This window comes from Maylandia zebra, linkage group LG23, assembly GCF_041146795.1.
Source record: "Maylandia zebra isolate NMK-2024a linkage group LG23, Mzebra_GT3a, whole genome shotgun sequence".
NCBI lineage: Eukaryota > Metazoa > Chordata > Actinopteri > Cichliformes > Cichlidae > Maylandia > Maylandia zebra.
In genome coordinates, this window is record NC_135188.1 from 25,094,018 (window position 1) to 25,117,268 (window position 23,251).

At 42.0% G+C, this 23,251-nt stretch overlaps 2 protein-coding genes across 7 annotated transcripts in view; one reads left to right on the forward strand and one right to left on the reverse strand.

Annotated features, from left to right (window-relative positions):
* fam171b (family with sequence similarity 171 member B) lies at positions 1 to 13,505 on the forward strand. Its single transcript, XM_004562606.5, has 8 exons — positions 1 to 443; positions 1,094 to 1,327; positions 2,294 to 2,386; positions 3,560 to 3,718; positions 5,908 to 6,078; positions 6,170 to 6,286; positions 6,376 to 6,499; positions 7,769 to 13,505. Exons 1-8 carry the CDS (start codon positions 245 to 247, stop codon positions 9,087 to 9,089), a joined length of 2,418 nt encoding a protein of 805 aa, XP_004562663.4. The 5' UTR covers positions 1 to 244; the 3' UTR covers positions 9,090 to 13,505.
* An 8,168-nt stretch (positions 13,506 to 21,673) lies between these two features.
* The window catches only part of inpp4ab (inositol polyphosphate-4-phosphatase type I Ab), a 77,724-nt gene continuing 76,146 nt past the window's right edge, over positions 21,674 to 23,251 (reverse strand). For all 6 annotated transcript variants that reach the window (XM_076880660.1, XM_076880661.1, XM_076880662.1 and 3 more), the window contains one exon: positions 21,674 to 22,174. In XM_076880660.1, the coding sequence (XP_076736775.1) occupies positions 22,042 to 22,174 (133 nt within the window). In that variant the 3' untranslated portion in view covers positions 21,674 to 22,041. The remainder of the gene's footprint in view (positions 22,175 to 23,251) is intronic.

A 23,251-nucleotide genomic window follows, 5' to 3' on the forward strand; every position in this document is an offset into this window, starting at 1 on the left:
CTCTAACAGAGTGAGACATCGCGGTTTATATAGACGATCTTCGGCCCCACACGCCCAGCCTCAGCACCAGTGCATCTCCTCTCCGCGGGGTGCCTCCTCCTTCTTTCGGCACCAGCATCACAGGAACCCTGACAGACACACAGACGGAGGGAGGGAGGGACGAGGCCTCGGTGATCGCGCTCCCCGCTCCAGAGCTCGATTCCTCGCGGTCCGTTATGTCTTTGAGCCTGCTCCCCCTCTCGCCATGCCCGCCGCTGAACGCCACCCACCGCCGCTGCTCCTCTTCTTGCCGTCGCTGCTGCTGATCTCCTGCCTGGATGGGGTGGCGAGGGCAGCAGCGGCACTGGAGGAGGGCGGCGGCCTCACGGCCGGGGCCGGAGACCCGTCCGGCACCTACACCGCCGCCTCGAGCCGAGCCGCCACCCTCTCGGCTCTATCAGCAGGTAAACATAAACAAAGAGGAAGGGGGTGTTTGCTGGAGGATGGAGGGGGGTGGAGGATGGAGGAGGGGGATGTCATTGTTACTGAAAATGGAAATCAGCTGCAGAGGAAACAGTGGGGCATGACTGATGGTGCAGGTGCGTTAATAAAGGGGGCTTTCTGCAATAAATTAGGAAATCAGGAGCGCACTGATACACTGCTGGACTGGAATCAGACAGTCCAGTGTAATAGGATTAATAGGAGGAATATGGAGGTGTGGAGGATTAGGCTTTTATCTTTTTGGCCTGAGCAGGTGATGTCTTAATGGGAGACAGGGAGGGAGGGGAGTGTGGTAATCCTGTGCTGCTCTGCTGATACAGTAAGTAAAGTCTGTGTTTACATCCTGTCCCTAGTGAACACACAAAGGACAGCTGAGGCTGTGTGTGTGTGTCCGTCAATAACAGCAAACAGTGCATTTATCTGGAAGCTCGTATTTAAAAGTCAGACTGCATCTCTTCTGTGCTGTCGTTCGGTTCCTGGATGTATTTTTCCACCCTCCCCGCAGAAGTGCTCGCCTCATCACTTTTTCATGGCGAGAGAAAGGTTACGGAGCACGCAGGAGGGACACGTGCAACCCAGATCTCCTCTTTTTCCTCTGGCATCTTCTTTGCAGAGCCTCAGTTTGCCCTGAAGGTCCTGGTGAGGGATCTGGTGACCCGCCAGCCCCTGTCGGGGGCTTCGGTGGACGTCTACGTCAACCACACCTTGAGGACTTCTGCCCAGACCGGGGAGATGGGGGAGGTTCTGCTCTGGGTGCCGTACACCCCGGGCCTCGGTCTGACCCTGCTGGGCAGCATGGGAGGCTACGTGCCCAGCCTGCTCCCCTGGAGCACCAATAAGAGACCAAGTGAGTAACCAGCAGAGGTGGGCAGATCGAAACAATTACTGATATCAGTACTGGATCAATACTTTATTTCTATCCTCAAAGTTCAGTATGTAGCCCACTGAATTTTATTAAATAATTTTAATTTTCAATTACCAAGTAAATACAGGGCAGATATTACCAATACCAATACTGGTATATCGGTACTGGTATTGGTGAGTATTGTTATTGGTCTAAAGTGCTTTAGAGACAGAATTCAGAAAGTGGGCTCACTGCCAACCTAAAAATGACCAAACCAGTAAATAATTTTTTAAAAGGTGACGTAAAAAACCCAAAAACAAGACTGTGGAGCTTACAGTATTGCTAGCACAGTTCCCACACACTCAGACACACACAAACACACTCACCTCCATTATTCATTGTCATTATAGATTAATGAAGTGTCAGCGACAACACACAACTTGTCTCTGAGGTTTGTCCACGATGAGGCGATTTATGTTCCCAGTCGAGTGTAACTGAGCGTGGCGTCCTGTGCTCGCCTCATCGATCGCTCTTGGAGTCGAGGTGTCTGCCTCAGGCCGGCATGAGACCTATGCTTGTCTCAGCAAAGTGTCTTTGTCCTGCCAGAGCAGGGGGGTGGTGGGGATGTTTTTATTCTGCTGGCCTTAGTGTGGAGAAGGGGCAAGGGAGCAGGTGGTGATTCAAAGGGAAGTGGGGAGCAGGTGTTATGGAGGAGAAAATGCAGGAAGGGTGGGGGGAACAGTTGCATTAGCAGAGACGCCTCCCTTTTGTGGTGCTGAGCCAGACAGCTGAACTCTGCTGTGCTCCAATGTTTGGACGCCCTCTGCTGTTGGATTTGTAGCTCTACAAGCTACCAAACCAACAAACAAACACACCAGCAGATGTTATAGGTCATGAAAACCTGACAGATCGTTGTTGTTCTTCTGTACTTGTGATTGGCTCCTGATCTTTCTCTTTGTTCTCTGGCAGTTTTCTCCTCTGTCACGTTGCTGCTGCTGCCTCACAGTCAGGGGAACATCTGGCTGTATGAAGACTCCGTGCTCATCACCGGGAAGGTACCTGGTGAGTTCCTTCTCACACACACACACACACACACACACACACACACACACACACACACACACACACACACACACACACACACACACACACACACACACACACACACTGTGTTTAGGCTTTTAGTATTCAATTTACACTGCTTTAAGTAGGCTTTTGAGTGTGTTTGACAGTGCAAAGTGGACACACTTGGCAGAGACACTGAGACGAAACCAGAGGTGTCTAAACATGTGGCTTCAGAGGCTGGAATCGGTCTGCCCAGAGGTACGATTCAGCCCTCTGGATAGTTTGCAAACACTGCGCTGCTGTTCCTGGTTTGGTGCATCAGCCTTACTGCACAGCAGTAAAAATATATCCAGAGTAAACCATCCCTCTGATGTACTCATTTCTACTTTTGTCTCCCTTGGTTACTCCCAGTGTCCTGTCTTTTTGTCAGCACCACTGTGTCCAAACCATTAACCATATTCTTAACTTTCCTTTCCATTCTTGCTGCCCTCTGTCACTCGTCTCCAACCGCTCCACCCTGCCTGTACTCTCTTGTTCACCATCTGTTACTTTGGGATGGTTGACTCCAGGTATTTAAACTCTGTGACACATGCCTCCCTCTCTAAAATGAATGTAGTGAAGCTGCTTAAGGCTAACTCCTGCAGGTATCACTGCTGTCAACCTTCAGCAAAGACAAATTCCAGATTTCAGACTGCAGAAAACTAAACAAACTGCTTTTCTGCACACAGGCTGCTCTTAGTTTAGTCAGTTTTTAATGTACTTGTGTTCTGTCACTGTGTACAGCAACCCAGTGGGTAGATGGCAGGGCCCCTCTTCTTTACATTGAAAAGACTTTCATTAGTAAAGTAAACATACTGACTGTAAGATCAACTACCCAGTGAGGGTTCATTTTAGCTAGTTTGCTTCACAGTTAAATCGATAGATTGAAACAGCAGACCAAACTGAGCTGTATGTGGCTACTTTACAAGTGACTTTAGTTCAACTAAAGTCACTTGTAAAGATTATTTGAGTAAAGAGAAGATTCAATTACACCTTTAAAAGGAGGAGCTGTTGTGGAAGTGGTTTGCAAAGCGGCTTGCAGATGTGTAACAAATGTGCAGAAGGCTGAATCGACTTAAAAAGCACATGTGCCCAAATTCCTACTGATAACCTGCCATTTTGTTTTCACAGACAGCTCATCCCAGCCGATGGTGAAGTTCCCAAAGAACATTCTCACGATCCCGGATAAGACCAACATCTCTTCGGTGATGGCGTTCCTGACTGTACCACATCCCCACCTGGCGAAGGACTGCACCAACTGCACGCCGGGCTTCATCAGCAACAAATCAGGTAAAGAAAAACATTTCCTGATCAGATTTTTTAAACGTCACAATGACATTTGGTCCAGTTAAAGAGGTACAGAATGAAAGAGATCAATCATGCCTTTGAAAAATGATGTTCCACGTCCCAGAAACCAGTCTGTGGTGCTGAAGGGTCCACACACCCAGCTCACACTCCTTGTCAGTAGTGGGTTAGGGTGGTTCAGGTTTTGATCTACTGCTCCATCTACATCCCAACCTTTACCTCTGGTCATGAAATCTAGGTAAAGAATGAAAAAGTAAGGTCGTGAACAATGTTCCCTCTAATTTTCCATGTGTCTGAGCGAACACACACACTCCCTGAGCGGACACTTGGACCACTGTGAGCAACAGCAGACGACTGTGGTCATGCCAGCATTGAATCCATCCAAGTTACATGGTTTATTAAATTACAGCATTTACATTTATGTTAGACTACTTTTAATTAACTGCTTTAGCCCACTTACAATGAAAATGTAAAACAAAAATGTAGTCATTGACCTGTGTAGGATGTTAACACTATTGGAAGTAAAACTAACTTGAACTCAAATTTTGAAAACACAAATTTCTTCTTTTTTTTATTTTATAAAGCTCTGAGTTGTATTATGAGTATGAGTCTGTGGTCTGGGAGAGAGTCCTGTAACTCTGTCTGCAAAATACAATATATAATGACCAATGTTGCGCAATTAATTATATAGTTACTTCTTCAAAAAAGTAACTGAGTTTTGCAAACAACGAAGTTTTTTGCAGCTATTTTTTTAAAAATGCAGCCAAGGTGTTTTTTTTAAATAAACATTTCAAACTATTTACAGCATAATCAGCTGTTTGGCATCAAATTTGATGCCATACAAATTATTTGTGCCACTCCAAAAATAATTTCTGTCCGCATCAAGGAGAACAACAGCCTGATACCTGCAGGCCTGACAACAGGAGATGTATCACTCCTGTAACACCTGTAACATTCAGCAGTCGCCTCATTGTTCTGACACACAACAAAACTATTGACTACACTACACACTAACGACATAAGATTTGCGCTATGTCGCAAATCTCTCACATCTCAAAACACCGCCGTCACTCCTAAAACTTCCATCCGTTTCTTAACAACTTGCCATATCATTTTTTGATTGGTCGACATGGTACTTTTTTCGACCAATAGGAAAAGGTGGGGTGTTTTTGGTTTTGTTTTTGCTCACAGGCGGAGAGTGCTTCCGTACTTCGAGCGTTTTTTCTTATAGAACGTTTCTTCCCGCAGTAAATATAAACAACGATAGTATTCAGGAAGAAAACAAACATTGCATATATTTTTTATCATAACTCTGGTTTTACGTGGCCTATCAACACAATTTAAAAACTGGTATAAAGTCAACACTTTTCCCGTCAATTCTTCCGTCTGTCCTGCTCACATCTCCAATGGTTGTACACGTTGTCATTAACGTGGCTTCACTCCACATCAGCCACGCTGCTTCGCTAGCTAAAACACCGGTGTCGGCACATAAGGACGCTGTCGTAGCCTGTCAACGACGTTGATTAGCTGCGTATATACGAATGTGAATCGCATTATTGGCTGGACTATGGGATAAGGTGGCATCGTTCTAATCCCATACTGGAGCAGCCAGTCACGTACTGACTAACACTGCAAAACAGAATTGTTGAAATTTTAATTTCAATTTCAATTAAGGTTAGATTTTTTTTTGTGCACAACGCAGATTTTCTGTGCGCAGAGACCGTGCCAGCAGTGGGCAATTGCACACGTGCGCAGCTTAGAGGGAACATTAGTCGTGAATACAAGGCAAGGCAAGGCAAATTTATTTGTATAGCACAATTCAACAACAAGGTGATTCAAAGTGCAAGGGGCTGAGGTAAGCTTCCTCAGTAGGGTGGTTTGGCTCAGCCTCAGGGATAGGGTGAGGAACTTTAGGTGGTTTGGGTATCTGGTTAGGATGCTTCTTGGGTGCCTGTCTTTGGAGGTTTTCCAGGAACACCCAACTAGAAGGAGATCCTGGGGTAGACCCAGAACCTGCTGGAGAGATTATATATCTCGTCTGGCCTGGGATTGTTTCAGCATTCCCCAGTAGGAACTGGAAAGTGTGGCTTTGGAGATGGATGGATGACTTTTTTATTGAGGTACCCAAACAATATGCTTTACCATTTACATTCCTGGCATGGACTGCTTTGCAGTTTTCAGAAGTATTGATCTGAAAGCCGTGGCAGCCATCAGCGTCCTGCTGTACTCCGGTGGCGAGGAGATACAGGTTCGAGGACCCATCCAGATCAGTCTGCCGCTGGGCCACCACACACACCTCAGGGCCTCTGATACTGTGCCAGCCTGGGCCTTCAACCAGAAGACAGGTAGCAATGCAAATAGCAGCAGAGCAGCTGAATTACAAGAAAAAGACTTAAAAGAAATTTCCTCTCATGCTATTTTCCTTGCTGTTTGAAGGTGGCTGGGAGAATCATGGTCTGGGAATAGTTAAAACGGTTGGAAATGAGCTGGTTTGGACCTACACCGCTTCCCATCTGGGCTACTGGATCGCCGCCCCTCTGCCTTCATCAAGAGGTAGATACCTCATTGACCTTCATTAACACATGTGAATGCTATTTTTGTTTAGACCTGTTTCACACCTTCTTATACATTTATCCTTTTAGATTATCTGGGACATGCAAACTCTTTGGATTTCCTATCTTACCATACCTACCTGTTGGTAGGAATACTGGGTGGAACTCTGGCCATAGTGATCGGATTTCTGTCCCTGCTCTTGTGCCACTGTGGGTAAGAAGCCCTTCTAGAAATGTTTTCAATTGACAATATATGCAATGCTGATCAACAAGAGGCAGATTAAAAAGGTGTGATCTAAGAGTGCATCCATAGCTTCAAGATTGCCTTCTAATGCATCTCTAAAGAAATCATCATAGCAGTTTTATTCTTCAGATTTGCCTGCGACTTTGCATACAGAAAATTCCTAACAATCTCAGAAAATGATAAAGCCATACAGAAATAATTACTTCAAGTTATTTCTGCTATGGGTTGTGCTTAGATTTTCACAGGCCTTTAACAGTATCAGTAAATTTCTCTTTGGCCTAACTGGTTACAATGTCACTTTAAATTAGGGCTCAAACAATATGGCTCAATATGGCAGTTTTTAGTAATCAAGGAAACAGTTAACAGTTGTTTGGAACAGATATAAATTTGCTATATAAACTAAAGACAATTTTTGGGCTCAAAAATTTCTAATTAAAACAGAACTTTGTTAGCTTCTGTTCTGACACCTTTCATACAGAGAAGGCTAGGCTAAAGCTGCTAGCTGTAGCCTTAGCTTAGCCTTCCCTATATATCGCTGCAAAAAATTGCTAGATTATTCAAGCATTTTTAGTAAAAATGGTAAACTATGCATGCTTTTTATCAGTAAAGTGGATCAGAAGACTGTGCAGCTGCAGCACTAGGAGAAATGATTGCCATGCTTGTTGCAACTCCACCATATCAGTTATCTTAACTCTGCATCATAGCACTGTATCAGCATGTTAAAGTACAATTATAAAAGACTTAACAAGGTCCAAACTGGGTCATGCAGCAGGACAATGATCTGAAGCACAGCAGCAAATCTGCAACAGAATGGCTGAAAAAGAAAAGAATCAAGTTGCTGCAAGGGCACAGTCAAACTGGGAAAATATACGTGATTAAAGTAGAAGAGTGCAGGTGCACAATTAGCAGAAAGGATTGCAATGCTAGTCTTAAGAGTGACTAAACAAACTGGACCCCTCACCTTCTACCAAGCTCTTAAGACTAGTATGACCTGGATGACTGAAAACCTAAAAAGACAGATTACAATGCTTGTTGCAACTTTAGCAATATCTTCTGCCAGAGTTATGCTAACTCTCAAGAGCTGCTTAACAAGTAAATGTGGTACTCTGTGTTCAGCTTTGATAGGCTGTTAGTAATGAAATAGTGAAACAGTTCCTACTTTAAAGGTTCTTTGAGTGAGTCTGAAAAGCCTGTAGACCAAAGCTTGTCCTGCTTAACTTTTGCTTCTCCCATGTACAGAGGTTCTTATCGAGAGCCCAGGAGGAGGAGAGCACGTTTTTCCAAATTGACGGTTGTAAAGAAAGACCAAACCACCTCCACCCACATGGAAGAGGGCTTGTTGTTCCGATCTGGCGACAACAGCCTCGCCACCTGCAGCATCCAGTGCGAACCGTCATCTACTCCAAGGCACAAAGCCAACTATAACATCTATGTGGAGGATCCAGGGACTCGTGCCACGGCACCGCTTTATGAGAACATCACTCCAGATCGGATGAAGGGTCCTCAGCCGCCACCTCACTACATCAACAGTGAGGAGGTGTCTCGATTAAGGGAGAAGTCGGAGCAGAACCGGGCCAACATCAACTGCGACAACTTCTTTCAGGATAAGCTGGTCCATATCTACAACCAGCCAGTGGCCATTATTCCCGCTCCCGAGCTCTTCAGTGCTCAGGAGCAGCAGCTACCAGGCTGCAAGTCCGCCACCTTCCCCCGCAACGGAAGTGAGTATGATGCTCACTCAGAGCCTGCAAGTAAAGACAGCTACACCCAGACACTACCCAAAGTTCCTCACCACCACTCACAAGGTGGGAGCAGCCCACAGCAGAGTAGCCAAGATGATACCCAGCCTCTGGAGACGCCCCCTCAGGGGCAAGGCCCTAACAGTGTGTGGGGACGCTACAGTAACCTCCTTGAATCCTCCGTCTCTGTGCCTGGGACTCTTAATGAGGCAGCTGGCATGGAGGGCTTCAACACCGGGCACGGCGTGCCCAGTGAGTTGCAGGGGATTTCAGAGCGCACCTTGCTGGAGCTGACACGTGGCAAGTCCTTGTCGTCTCACCCCAGAGCCTGGTTTGTCTCCTTAGACGGGAAGCCAGCAGCGCAGGTCCGCCACTCCATCATTGAGCTCCAGAGCCACCACCGCCCGCCAAGCAGCAACGACACCAGCCTGGACTCAGGGGTGGACATGAACGAGCCTCAGCAAAGCATCCGCGAGACGGAGCGTGACCGACCTTCTATCAGGGCTTCTTCCCTGCCGCACCACAGCCGTGGCGGGCGGTACGGCGAAGAGCAGGACCTGAGCAGCAGTGAGAGCGGCACCACTGCTACCTGCACACCAGAGGACCCGTCCCTGAGGAACATTTTAGATGGGAGCAGTGGGGCCATTCCGAATATTCCTGAAGAGCGTGATGGGATGGATACATCCAGCGCTCAGGAGGACAGTGAATCAAGAGGTACACCACCTCCCCGGCGCCTGAGGAAGGTTAGGGAGAAGGGGAAGACGGAAAAGAGGAGCGCCAAGCACATCCGGGAGGGCAGACCTCTGACCAAGAGAAGCTAAAGCTTCTCAGGCTCATTTCCCCACCCATCAGTGCTTCAGTTAAAATCCAAATTAAGTAATTCATATGAGTTTGTGTTCACACAGGCATTGTTGTTGTTGAGTTCTGTGATTGTACAACTTTGCCAAAGAATGCATAAGCTAGCTCAAGAAATGAATCAGCATCTGTGTCACGTTATGTAGCTGCTGTTAAGACGAGTTTGTGCACCGTGTTCTCTCATTCTCCCAAATCTGACGATCACCAGCGAGATTCCTCACAGCAGATGTCCATGTGAACACGATGTCCCACAGTATCCGGTTCTGGCATTATAGAGGGTGCCTTCTTACTGCCTGTAATCGTTAAATAGGGTTACGCAAAGGTGGTGTGTTTCGATATTTAGTATAAAAAAAATCTGGTGAGTTTGCAGGATGGACACAGATACAGGTCAATGTGTAGTGCACTTATCCTCACCATAAATGCCTGCTGTATATTAAATAAGACGAAGAAGCTTTCCCAGTCCGCAGCACTCGCATCTCGCTTTGTATCCTACTGCCTCATTCCACCATAAATGACGCTCTGGGATTTGTTAACTAAACTGAGTGTAAGTAAAAGGAAAACGAGCTTCAGCTTTCCAACTTTTGACTGACTCCAGAACCTTTGGATTGAAATTTTGATGTACATTGTAAAGCAAAGCAAAGCTGCCATTTTGAAGTTCATGTCTGAAGTTTAAGGTTTTTAGCCTACATCTGTTTTTGAATGCATGAAAATGAATGTTTTCACCGTGCGTATGAATATATTTGCATTTTACCGTTAACAGCAATTCATCATAGATTACTTAGAGACTGAATTGTTTTCCCATTTATTTCCATTTACAGTTGTCCACATTTATTTGTATGACAAAACGTGTCAAGACTTGTTTAACGGGATTCGTAAGAGCCCAAAGAATTAGATTAACTATTGGAAACAATCAGTGGTACAGTTGCTACTTTTCTTTGAGGGATACTGTTATAAATATGCTGTTGTCACACAGTGGACAAAGTGGACTTATTGTGCTACCTATTAGGTTTTAATTGATGAGGTCAGTGTATGTCTAAGTAACCTCTGCAAGGAAAAGTGCCGGCTTCAGTCTACTTTAAATACTTGCTTTCAGACAGTTTTTTCTGCTGTTGGCTCTGGATGATGTCAGAGAGTGGGGCTGTCTTTGCCCCACCCACTTGTTGTTCAAATCCTCTGTTTGTTAGTGGAAGCCATTTAGAAGACAAATAGTCTAAGATAGGCTACTCCAGGGCTCAGTATAAGGAATATTTATTATTTTGATCCTTGAATAATGCAAAGCTACTGCAGTAGAGTCCAAGAATAACAACATGGAGATGGTAACAAGCATAGCAAGTCCTCTGTAACTGAAAGAATCTGTTGCTTGACAATAAATTATGATTTGATTTACTTTTCTCTTAATACCTGAACATCTTTTCGGGTACAGCATTACCCTTTGAAACTAATTTCTTGACAGCATTGTGCAATTGGTGCCTTGGAGATCTGCTTTTAGCTGTACCTGCATGCCCAAATCTATTTATATATATATATACTCACACAGTAGGCATCAACATAGGTTTATATTTTCTAGAGGGAGGGAAAAAAATCTGGGTTTGAATGAACGCTTCAGTTTATAATAATGGTTCTCCTCTTTTGCTCCAGAGAGCGCTTCTTTGCTACACTGATATAGTGCAGCTCAACAGAAGGCAATGCCATTGTAGCGGTCTGTGAGCTCGTTGGTCCGTTGGTAAACCATTTCAACAACTGTTGGTGGTTTACTGTTAGAATGTGTACAGAGGCTCATTGTTTCCTGATACTGTATCACAGTTATTTCAATCACAAACGTATTTTTCTCTCCGGTTCACTATAAGGCTGACATTTGGTTGGATGGATAGCCATGTATATTAATGTTCCTCTCAGGATGATTTGTAAGAACTTTGCTGACCCTTAAATTTCCACGCTGCATCATCTTAAAGTCAAAGTCATAGACTGTATAAAAGATGGACCTAGCCACCAGAGCATCATCCATTGGCCTGTTAAGTGCTTCAGTGGATGAGTGTTTTCCCCAGCTGGTTTCAATCATCACAGCTGGTTTCAAACACTGTGATGTTTGAAACCAGCTATGATGTGTAAGGTGTGGATTTGACTGAGAAACTGCTTGCTCAGTATTAAGATTTTTAAAACGAGGTTGGAACGACTATGTTCTGAAACTGGCAACTTTGTCTGTAACTTGTCAACTAGGAACTGTGGGCGGTTTTCTGTAAAGGTTTATATGACCCAAAGTCTTTTTGCAGTCAGAGGACTCGCCCCCTGCTGGATATCAGAATGCACCTTTAAGGCGCTCCTGCATTAGCTTGACTTTGTCCATCCTTTAAACAGTCCATGGTCAAATTTTCAACGGTTCAGTTCCTGCAAGACTAATAATAATGTCTGTTGTACTTTGTGTCTAACCAGCAAATATGAGAAATATTAGCTGAAATAAGATGACTAAGGCCTCATTTACACAAGACGTAGAGAGCTGATGGCGACTCCCTGGCACTGGAAGGCTGCTAGGAAAAAAAAAATTCTCCAACCAAAAGAAAACTACATTAAGCTCTCCCATTATTCACTAAGGGTTTCCACAGTGGGCAATGCTGCACATTTGATTGGGCAGGATACTCATCCTGATGCAACCCACAAGGTATTTCCTCCTGGTCTTGAACTGGGGGATCTTTTGCTTGTTGTGGGCAGTCGCTGTGGAATCCATTGCTAAGACCAGTGACCCCCTTGTAACTGCCGTTCACTATGGAAAAATGTGTTTTCCCAGATTAGCAAAAGGTTGTTGGAGGTTACTGTTGCTAGGTGAAGCTGGCTGTAACAAAATAGAGAGCCGATTTGGCACAGAGTTTGCACGGAAGTCTCCACCTGGTTTGCAAACACTTCATGTCTTGTCAACTACTCACGAAGCGATAGTAAAACTGTGAAGAATAGAGCACAGACTGCCTTTACAGTAAAAGTGTTGCCTTTTGAAATATGTTGGTTCAGCAGCTTTTACTTTGAACGCAAATGTTCTAGGTGGTGCTACACTTGTTCATGTTTCATTACCACTCATTGGTTGACTGGTGAGTGTTTGCAGACAAATTCCATGCAAACTGTGGACGACCGCAGTAATCTGCTAGCGACCAAAGCAATTGCAACAAGGTTTTTGAGGCAGTACCCTGTTTTGCAAACTATTTTACACAACGACAGCCAGCAACCACTCACCAACCAGTCAGGGAATACACATTTTATAAGGGGCGTGCTGACTGGTCTGCGGCCCTACAAGGCATATACATATACTCGCTTAGCATGTTAAGCTTAACTATTGTGACCATATTAGCATGCTAGCATTGAGCTCAGAGGACAACTGGTAGCATAAATCTGAGTACTTACGCTCTTAATATTTATACAAAGAAGTATTTTAGTGAAATATTGAACAAAAAGGCCAACCATACTCTTTCATGCCTTTCCTACCTGGCAGGACAAGGCAGGTTTATCCATGTTTCCAAGAAATCTTCAGTGGGTAAATATGGGTACCCACTGAAGGTCGGGTAAAAACCCACTAAAAGTGGGTAAAAATATCCACAATAAAACATTTAAAACTGTTGAACCATGATACAGTGTGAAAAACAATGGTTCAAATAGCAATATTTTCAAGTAAATTCACTTTTTAAAGAGAACAGTGCAGCAAAGCTTTTACCATAATTAGTCTTCCATCATTTTACGACTCTTTGGATTTCATTCTGTACATTCACGTGTGCTCTTTTGTATGTATATAGTAAAGATTTTATGTACGATGTGACAGTGATTTAAATCATTTGTGCTGTTTTTTTCTACCATCCAGAAGTGGAGATATGCACCGATTGAATGAAACAGATTTTGAGTGTTTTCCCCCCACAGGATTGTACAAAAAGCCTGAGCTTTGTAATTTTAAATGTAGCAACAAACTGAGCACTTGATCATTCAGTACGCTTACAGCTGAAAATATTTTTCTCCTGCTTGTCATCAGCTTTAAAAAACACGGTACACCCCAGCCTCAGCGGCCACTCGAGGAGTCGTATGTCAACACGTTGTGCTGGTACTTCTTGACAAGCGCAACAACTCCAATCACTGCCACTTCCTGTTTTTGAACGTGATTTGTATTGATTTCCATGTATAGTGTTCCCCTTGTGTATCTCACTATCGAATCGTCTGATTCTTCCCCAATGGACACCTCTTGTGTTTTTACCTCTGTAATGATGGTAGTGCTGTTAGTCTTGCCTTTTTTGTGCACCAAATTAATAAACTTAGTTGATACCAGTGAGAATTTATGGCTTTTTAATTAATGCTGTGTTGTAAAATACAGAAAAAATACAACTTTGCAAGCAAAAATAAATCTCATACTTGCAGATTCAAGTCTTTTTTTTCTTTTTCTTTTTTTTACTTGATTTTGATTAAGGATTCATCTCCTGATGTTTAAAGAAACTGAAGTGCCTGATAGCACCTCGAAGTGAAGTCTGACTTTGCGGAGGTCTTCCTGTCACTGGTTCTAAAAGTCAGGGGGTTGTAAACAACATCCAAGGGGCAGGAGTTGGACTACCAAAGGATCGGGTCCACACAGTCCACGTGGAGCTGAAATGTGTGTGCGCATGTGAAGTTGACTAAGGTGAAAATTTAGAATATGAAATAACAGTTTGGTTAATGTTCGATTTTAATATGTAAAACTTTACACAGAAAAGTTTCACCTGAAAGGCCGTGTGATGCTAATTTTTAATGATTTCTTTCAACTGTTCTTTTTCTACGGTGGAATGATTGTACAGCTTAAATCTTTAATGTAACTCGTCATTGCTCTTTGCAGCATTAAAGTGATTGTTTGACAGCACTCATTGAATTGACCAATACTCAGAACAATGGGAAAGTTCAAGGAACTCCAAGTGACGATCCAAGAAAGAGAATTGTTGATTTACCCAAGTTGGGAATATTTTTTGGAGCCAACTGCAGATTCCAAGATCATCCATTTAACTCACTGTATGCAAGTACAGCTGTTATTAAGATCTATCACCATGTTTTAAAGGTCTGGAAGAAGACCCAAACTGTAAAGTATCATGACTGGTAAAGGTGAGGCTTTCAAACCTGAGAACACTGTACCAGCTGTCAAGCATGGTGGTGGTAGAATCGGAGGCCGTTTTGCTGCCAGTGGTAATGATACATTATACAAAATGGTTGGAATAATGAAGGGGGAGGACTCCAAATTCTTCACTTCAAATTAGCAGCTAGATGGTTGAAACTTGGACACAGTTGGGTGTTCCAACATGACAATGATCCCAAAAACATAAAAACTGGTTACAGAACAGATAAAGCAGGCTAACACTGAGCTTCTAGAATGGCCTTCCCAAAGCTCCGACCTCAACCCTGTTGAAAATGTTTGAACTGAGCTTAAAAGCCTAGATTGTGCCAAGAAACCACCCAATTTAAATGAATTCTTCCTATTCTGCCAAGAAGAGCTGTTAGATCTGAGCCAGGATTATTCCAGAAGCTTGTTGGTGGCTACCAAAAGTGTCTGGTTGAGGTCCAACATGCTGAGACATTAAGCCACAAATTAATGGGAGTGTATATGTATAAAATTAAAGTTGTGCACACAGTTCTTGTTTTTTAAAGCTTTTATAGATAGAATTATATAACATACATTAACTTTTTCCACCACTAAAAAAAGAACAGTTCAAAGAAATCATTAAAAGCCCCCAAATACCATGAGATTCATGCCCATGGGTGAGTAAACGTTTCAAAGGTTTTTACAATCTTTGACCGACCAAAAGTCTGAAAGTAACTCACATTCATGTTCTCTGGGTAGTCTGACTTTCCACAGTAAAACCCTGAAATGATAAAGATTAAAAAGGTTGATTTAAGAGTCATGCTCATTTAGCCTTCCCACCCTGGAGTTTCCTGTTAGCAGCACAAAATTCTCATATGAGTACAGAAGCTCTTTACAATTAATGATTTATTTCTATGTGACAAGTCAGGACTGATGGTTGTGCTGGCATTCAGGGTTAGGCTTGGCAGCATGAGTACAAGTATGACGTTTGGGACACTGTCATCTACACCTTCTAGAAATACGTTAGGATTAACACAGCTAAATGACAGGAATGTCTAAGATGTTAACACCCCCTGTGCTACAAAGACGCCATCTTTTAACCCCCATGTGGCAATTTCAAAAAAAGTCTTATGTTTATTATAACTGCAGAACTACAGAGAGATAAATCTTTGGAGAACCACGAGCTGAATTTCATTTGAATAGATCAACTTATTTGGTATATGTTGTCATTCATGGCACAGTTTAAGAAGAAATGGCAAATTTGTGGGGAAACAACGAGAAAATTATGAACTAAAAAAATTTACACTCATAGGAAAAAAGGCTTTTAGAAAATTTTATGGGGGGAAATGACATTAAAAAAACAAAACAAAACAAAACCCGTTAAATTGGTTAAAAAGAAAATGTTGGTTAGCAAGTTAAAATTTGTTAATTTATGAGAATGATAAATTTACAAAAATGGAAAATGACAAACTTATGAATAACATGCAAATTTATGAGTAAAAATGATACATTAAAAAAAAGTAAATTATGAGGACAAAATAATACATTTACAAAAAAATTGTTTTTACAAATTTACAAGACAAGAAATTGTAATTTGGAAATTTGTGAGAAACAAAGTGTAAGTTGGAGGAAAAACTGATCTACTTACAAGGAGAAAATATGAATTTATGAGAAAGACAAACATGCTCATAGTTTTTAAAATGAATTTGATACTTTAATTAAAAAACTTGTTTGTTTGTTTCCTCAGGATTGGTCCTCCAGCCATTCATTTTATTCTTTTTCACCATCACCTTCCACATACACCTTAATTCTTCGATTGTTACCACTTGTGTTTGAAATAAAGTAAAATTCACGTGTATACAGCCTGTTTTTATTTCCCAGGTTAAAGCACAGCTGACGTGACGTCCGTCTCTACGTTCGTTACTCGGTTAGTGCTACTATCACAAACAGCCTCTCTGGAGCCAAACTGCTGGATTAAACAACCCGCGACCTTTTGTATACCCGTTTTTGTCGGTAAAACTCTAAGTAGCAGCCGCAGCCGCTTCACAATCCATGCTAGGTAATGACACGGTTGTCATGGAAACAAGACTCCTGCTGGGCTCCTCCGCTGGAAGGTCCCACCGCTGACCGCTTACCAGGGGCAGTTCATTTACAAACACATGTCTAAGTAAAGTGTCAAACTTTTTTTCTTAGAAAAAATCTAATTGATGCATGCTTAAATTTACACAAAATGTAACAAATCTACACTGCCATGAACAAAAATTTAAACCTAATTTTTCATGACTTGTTGCGTTAACCCTCTGATGTCCAAAATGTAATTCGCCATTTTTGACTACTTTTGATTTGACATTTGCATTTCACCTTCAAATTGTTCTTTTGTTTGTGTTTGGTTTTTTCCTTGCTTGTATCATTCTTTTCACCTCAGCCTCACGTCTGAATTTACAGTTATTTTTTCATTGACATATAGTATTAACACAACTGATCTGAAATCACACAAAAAACAAAAATCCTAGTAGTACTTATATTTTTTTTTACTGTAAAAACCACAGACATGTTTAGTAAATTATTTTCACAACTTGAAATGCAAATATAAGTTGTAAATTTTGAAAATTTCTGCACAACTTTTCTAAACAATAAAGTTATATACAACTATTTATCTAAAAATGTAGCCACTCCTTCTGGAACAAGAAATAATGCTTCTGTGCTGTGGGCTGAACCATTTGTTAATAGGGGAGGGGGGGTATCACTATGTAATATATTCAGTTTTAGAATTTACATTCAGTGTTAACTGTTGCTAGGCCCAATGTTATCTTGTTTTAATAAACAACACTGTCATATGCAAAACTAGGGTGGCACAAGATCATTTTAGGGTGGCACATGCCACCCCATGCCACCCTTCTAGATCCACCTGTGACAGATATTGCTGATTTATTATGTTAAAAGCAGAGCTGGATAAGAATTTAAGCATTACCTTGTGATGGGAAGATGTTTTGCAAAAACTAAAAAGTATTTAGTTTTTGAAATAAATATGCAAATAAGTTGGGTTTTTTGTTTTTGTTTTATTAAAAAAAAGGATAAATCTAAATTTAAGCCCAGACTTTGACTCTGCCACTCCAAAACCATAATTTTGTGGTTTTGAATCATTCTGAGGTGGACTTTTCAGATCATTGTCCTGCTGTATAACCAGTGTAGGGACTAGCGTGTTATTAAGTAACGTGTTACAGTAACTACGTTATTATTGTGGTAACGAGCACGGTAACTAGTTATTATGCCAAAACCAGGAACGCGTTACTCGTTACTGGGATTTAGATAGGCTCGTTATTCGTTACTTCGTGTGGTGGCTGTCGCGGAGCTTCCACAGATTCAATAACATTAGCAAATGGTGGAGGCCAGCAGGTGGATGAAGGAAAAGGGAGGCAAGAGGAGAGACCCGAGGCGGCCGCCGGTCCAAGTGTCAGGTGAACTGAACTTCAGGTAAGAAGTTATGACCTGCAGTCCATCTGGGTCAGATATGAACCAAGTTTAGGTGGAGTTTATTTTCGTTATGCTGACTTTTTCGAACTGGGTACTAGCATGACGGAGTTTCTATACAGCTGGGTGGTGCTATGTTACTGATGTTGAACTTTATTTTGTTCATAAGGTTAATTATTAGAGTTGCCAGCCGTCCTGTAAAAAACAGAATCGTCTCGTTTTCAGAGAAAATATTTCGCGTTTCGTATTGAGGTGAAGAGGAACGCAGTTTGTCCCGGACTTCAGCTACAATGAAAAAGACACAAAGCTGGAGTTATTCTGTGTTTACGCTGCACAGCTGCCTCTTCTTCTCTCTTTCTCTCCTGTTTCTACTTTAATCATGAAACTGATCAATGATCAGCTGATCAGCTTTTCTCTCTCGTTTGTTTATCGCTCACTTTGTGCCAGAAAGAAGAAACCAGCGGATGTTGCGCTAAACAACAGCAGCAGGTTTAAGCTTGATCAGCTGTTGTTAGAATTTATTTAATATTAATTTATAGTATCAGCTGATGTTTGCTGGAGCCACAGCTGTTAACCTGCTGGTCATGATGTCGGTTTGGTTATCTGGTGAGAGCAAGGCTGGACTGGGACAAAAAATCGGCCCGGGCATTTTAACTAGACCGGCCCACCAGGATAAAGATTGAAAATGTGACGTCATTCAGGGGTAAAAACCGGAAAGGATTCTGGGAACTTGTGGCAAGAGGTACTAGCGCACGCAGGCTTTCAATTGAACTCAGTTACACAGCGATAAAAAGAAACCCAAAAAATGTCAAGAAGCTGTTGTATTATTAACTGCAATAGGCGGTCGCATGACAGCCACGGGAAGCCGACGGGTAAAGAGATAGTTTTTTTTTTTTTGTTTTTTTTATCGGATTACGTCGTTGAAGAGAAATTTTTTAAGCCATGTTTCCGAAGTAAGAGCTGACGGATGGTCTGGATATACCAAATATAACGTCTCAGAACACTCCAGCTCACATGTTAGTCTGCTCCAAGCATTCCCACAAAGGTCAGAGTTTTGTAGTAGTTAATGCGTCATTTTTCTTAACATAATTGGTGATATAGGTTACAAGCAAGTCTGGCGCTGAACAGAAATTGTCGCGCTATGCTCCTTTGTTTATTGTGTTTATTGTGCATAAATAGTGAATTGTGCTAACACAATATTGTGTTTCGCTTCTGTTATTATGGTACACTGACAAAAACATATACTTTTATTCACAGGATAAAACAGGTTTTTTCTATCACTAATTGCCCAGTGCGATTACAGCATACAATATTGTTGTCACTGCTACATTTCTGTGATGCTACCAGAAATTATTTCCACTAATTAATTACCGTTGAGCTCAAAGGTTATATTAATAAACGGTTAACGAATGTGTATTTATGACGACGATTTGTGAGACTGGTAAACTTATGATATGTATGATGGTCTTTCGTTCTACACGGTGCGTTTCAAGGTCCTGCACCCATCCGTCGGTAAACTGTACCTGGGCTTGTTGCAGTGACCTGAAGTTACTGAACTTCATGAGTGTATGCACTCACTCCAAGAACCGTATGATTATAAATCTGAGCGTGGTGAAAGTTGGGCAGCACGCTAACGTCTTTTGTCCACTCTGTGTGCTCGTAAGGGTCTGACCCTTTCACACCTTTGAGTTTTTTTCCTCGTATCTTTTCTTTGTCTTTTCGTCGAGTCTGTCTTTGTACGGACCGGCATTGTTCTCCTTCGTTTTGTACATTCCATTTTTGTGCGGCAAAGAAAAAACAAGAAGGTATTGGAACCGGAGAATGAACGTTTTGCGGTGCTGCAAATGCTTGCATTTGATGCGGTACTTGGATTATTTTGCCACTAGTTCCCGGCATGCAATGCGCGAAAATCACGTGATTGCTAAACTAGGGGGCGGGTGCATCCGGCCTCCTCGGCTGTAATTGGTCCAGCCCAGAGTCGATCATGACCAACTGGCCAATCCAACACCTTTCATTATACCCTTCCTAAAAAAAAAAAAAAAAAAAAAAAAATCCATCGGCCCATAAAAACAAAAAATCACCAGCGGCCCACCGGGCAAATGCCCGGTATGCCCGATGGCCAGTCCAGCTATGGGTGAGAGGGAAACATGAAGATGAAACCAGGAGATGTCCTTACTGGATCATCAGAGCTGTGATGGAGAAACAGGTTTACCTTTTAGGTGACATGAATGAGTTGAAGGGAAGTTATGAACAGTTTCTGAGAGACAAATAACACCAGGATCCTTTTTTAGGTAGCTGACAGCTGGTAACTGTGCAGGGGCGGGTCTAGCAAAGTGTTGCCAGGGGGGGCCAGGTAGGGCATTAACAGGGAAAGGGGGGCACAAAGAAATACTTTTCTTTCTTATTCTCATTTAAAATATCTAGCTTTAAAAAATAATTATCTGAGTCTTACAACAAACGATTGATAGATTGAAGCATATATACCATCAGAACAGTGTACATCATTGTCACAACAGTGTTTGTTTTCATTCAAAAGCTTTATGATTATTCCTATAATGATGGGCCGGTCTCTAGTCAAAATGCCCGGGCCGATTTTTTGTCCCAGTCCAGCCATGTATGCAGCTCATCTGCAGCCTGGTGTTACCTACATCTTCCTATTCAGAAGGCAGAATTTCTGAGTTCTGAGTACAATCGAAAGCACCACGACTGCAGTTTTTGTGTTGGATGTAAAAAGCGCACATGACGCTGTGACGTAGGCTAGAATCATGGCAGTGGTCAACAACGGTCTAGGCGTGGGATTTCTCTTGTGTAAATATGCACAGTGCACTTGTGGCAAGTAAGCAAGCTAGAAGACTGCAATCTTGCTGGGTATCCAGTTATGGAAGCAACACATTAACAAGATAATTCTGAGTAAAACCAAAGTTACTTTCCCTAGTAACTAGTTACTTTGAAAGTAACGAGTAACTTGAAGTAACTGAGTTACTTTTAAGTAACTAGTAATGTAACTAAGTTACTAATTTAAAGTAACTTACCCAACATTGTGTATAACCCAAGTGCTCTTGAGCTTCAGAGCATAAACTGATGGTCAGACATCCTCCTTCAGAGCAGAATTCAAGGTTCCATCAGTTACAGCAAGTCGTCCTGAAGCAGCAAAGCAGCCCCATCACACTACCACCACCATGTTTGACTGTTGCTGTGATGTTCTTTTTATGAAATGCTGTTAGTTTGATGTCAGATGTAACAGGACTTAAACCTTCCAGAAAGTTCAGTTTTTGTCTCGTCAGTCCACAGAATATTTTCTTGGGGATCATCAAGATGTTTTTAGTAAATGTGAGACTGAGACAAGCTTTTGCGATCTTTTTGGTCAGCAGTGGTTTTCTCCTTGAACTCTTGCATGGAGGCCATTTTTGCCCAGTCTCTGTCTCACTGTTGAAACATGAACTCTGACCTTAGCTGAGACTAGTGAGGCCTGCAGTTCTTTAGCTGTTGTTCTGAGTTCTTTTGTGACCTCCTGGATGAGTCGTCGATGCGTCCTTGGAGTAATTTTGGTGGGCTGGTCACTCCTGGGAAGCTTCAGCACTGTCCCAAGTTTTCTTTATGTGTGTATGCCTCTCACTGTGGTTCACTGGAGTCAGAAATGGCTTTGTGACCTTTCCTAAACTGACAGATGTCACTGGCTTTGTTTCTCAGCCGTTTCTTTGCATCATGGCCTGATGTGTTGTTGTTTGCGATCTTTTAGCCTGTTTCACTTTGTCAGACTGGTTCCGTTTAACAGATTTATTGATTCAGCAGGTCTGGCAGTAATCTGAGTATGGCTCATGAAACTGAACTGAAAGCTTTCCAAAATGTGGTTAGTCACATTATTAATCAAGGGGGTGTTACTTTGTCCCCCCCCAATCTTCGGTGTATTGGGAAATTAACAAGTGCAAATATAGGTTTATTAAAACTAAGTCTGTTTGTATTTGTATTTGTTTGCATTTGTATTCATTTGGAAAGAAGTCAAACACAGTTGCAGATTTTCTGATATTCTTCATCTTTATTGTAGAACAGAAATTATGCATCCTTCATATCGATTACATCAGTACTGGAAGTGGAAGTGAGGCAGTGCTTTTCTATAATAAAAAATAAAAACATTTCTAAGCAATGTGTACAGTACCTAAAAACAGTCATTCCACTAAGGTGGTTTTTCGTCTTTATTTTTCAGGACGGAGCTACTGTTTGTTAGTGTGACATTCAGTCACTCAGTCTACCTCCACGATAATCTAATCTAAAACCTCTACAGCAGGAACCAGGCCACATGATGGTGAAATTATACAGTCTCTCATCACAGTATCTTCACTGTACTCAGTTTGATCGCATAGCAGTCCTCTGATCTCCTCCAGTCAGGTCTCCACTTTGCCAAAGGTGCCGTCGGGCGGTCGGTAGTGTCTGGGGAAGGCCTTGAGCTGCAGCGAGTTAAACGCGTACTTTCGGCATCCGACGTTCTTCACAGTGTTTTCTCGCCTACAGCCCTCGCTGAGGAGACAGGAGGAGGAGGAGGAGACAGAGGGGAGAGAGGGCGTTCACAGGCAGAATGAGAGCAAAAGGAAAAAAAAAAAAGCAGAAATGATGACTTGTGCACATGATGAGAAGAAAAGATGAAAATGATCATTCAACCATGAGTGCAAAGGACTAAGAGTTCTGTTAGAGGACACACGTTTCTTCATATGAAGTCAAAGGGAAACTCTTGTTGATGGATTGAAATTCTGGGATAAACTCAATTTTGTGAACTTGTAAAACTAACACTATTTTCAAAAGGAAATGGATTTAAATATTAAACAAAGTTAAAATATTATAAAAATCTATTCTATTATTTCTCCTGGTTACCATGAAAATTAAAGGTAACTTTAGTTGTTGTGATGCTGTGACTCCTCAGCCTTATTTTTTTTTTTTTAAACCAGAGCTGTCCACATAAGGTGTGAATGTGACTGAGAAGTGCTCACTGTGTGGTCGATTTCACTTCAAATGGAACCAAAATAAAAAAAAATAAATTTAAATCACATTATATTCAGTAAGACTCAAAACTAGAGACCAGTGAACACATTTCTGATAGTTTTGTGATTATGAAGCAGGAGATTGAATGAGAAGCAGGGTCAATTTTGTCACAGATGTCTGTAGAATGACTGATTTTTATAGGCACAGGAGTAGAAAGAATGCAGGATGGAGACAATGGATGAAAACATGTTTTACAGGTTTTATATCTAATCTTTATATCAATCTAATCTACCATGCAGACAGGCAGTCAGATCACTAAATGTAATGTTAGTACAAATGACAGAAAATAAGACTGAAACTTTAATTTAAAAACGTTCAACAAAAAAAACAAAACAAAAAAAAAAGCATCTGTCTCAACCCGAGAACACTAATGTCAGGTAATTTTCACCAACGTGATATTAGCTACGTGATTTTCATTGCGGTGCATTAGAGCCTGGAGGGTCCCGCCATGATTCCTTTATTTTGTTTTGAGACGTTGCATAGAGGTTACGTAGAGAAAGGAGAGTACTGTTGATGTTAAGTATGTTTTAACAGTATATCAAGTAAAATAGGCCCAAT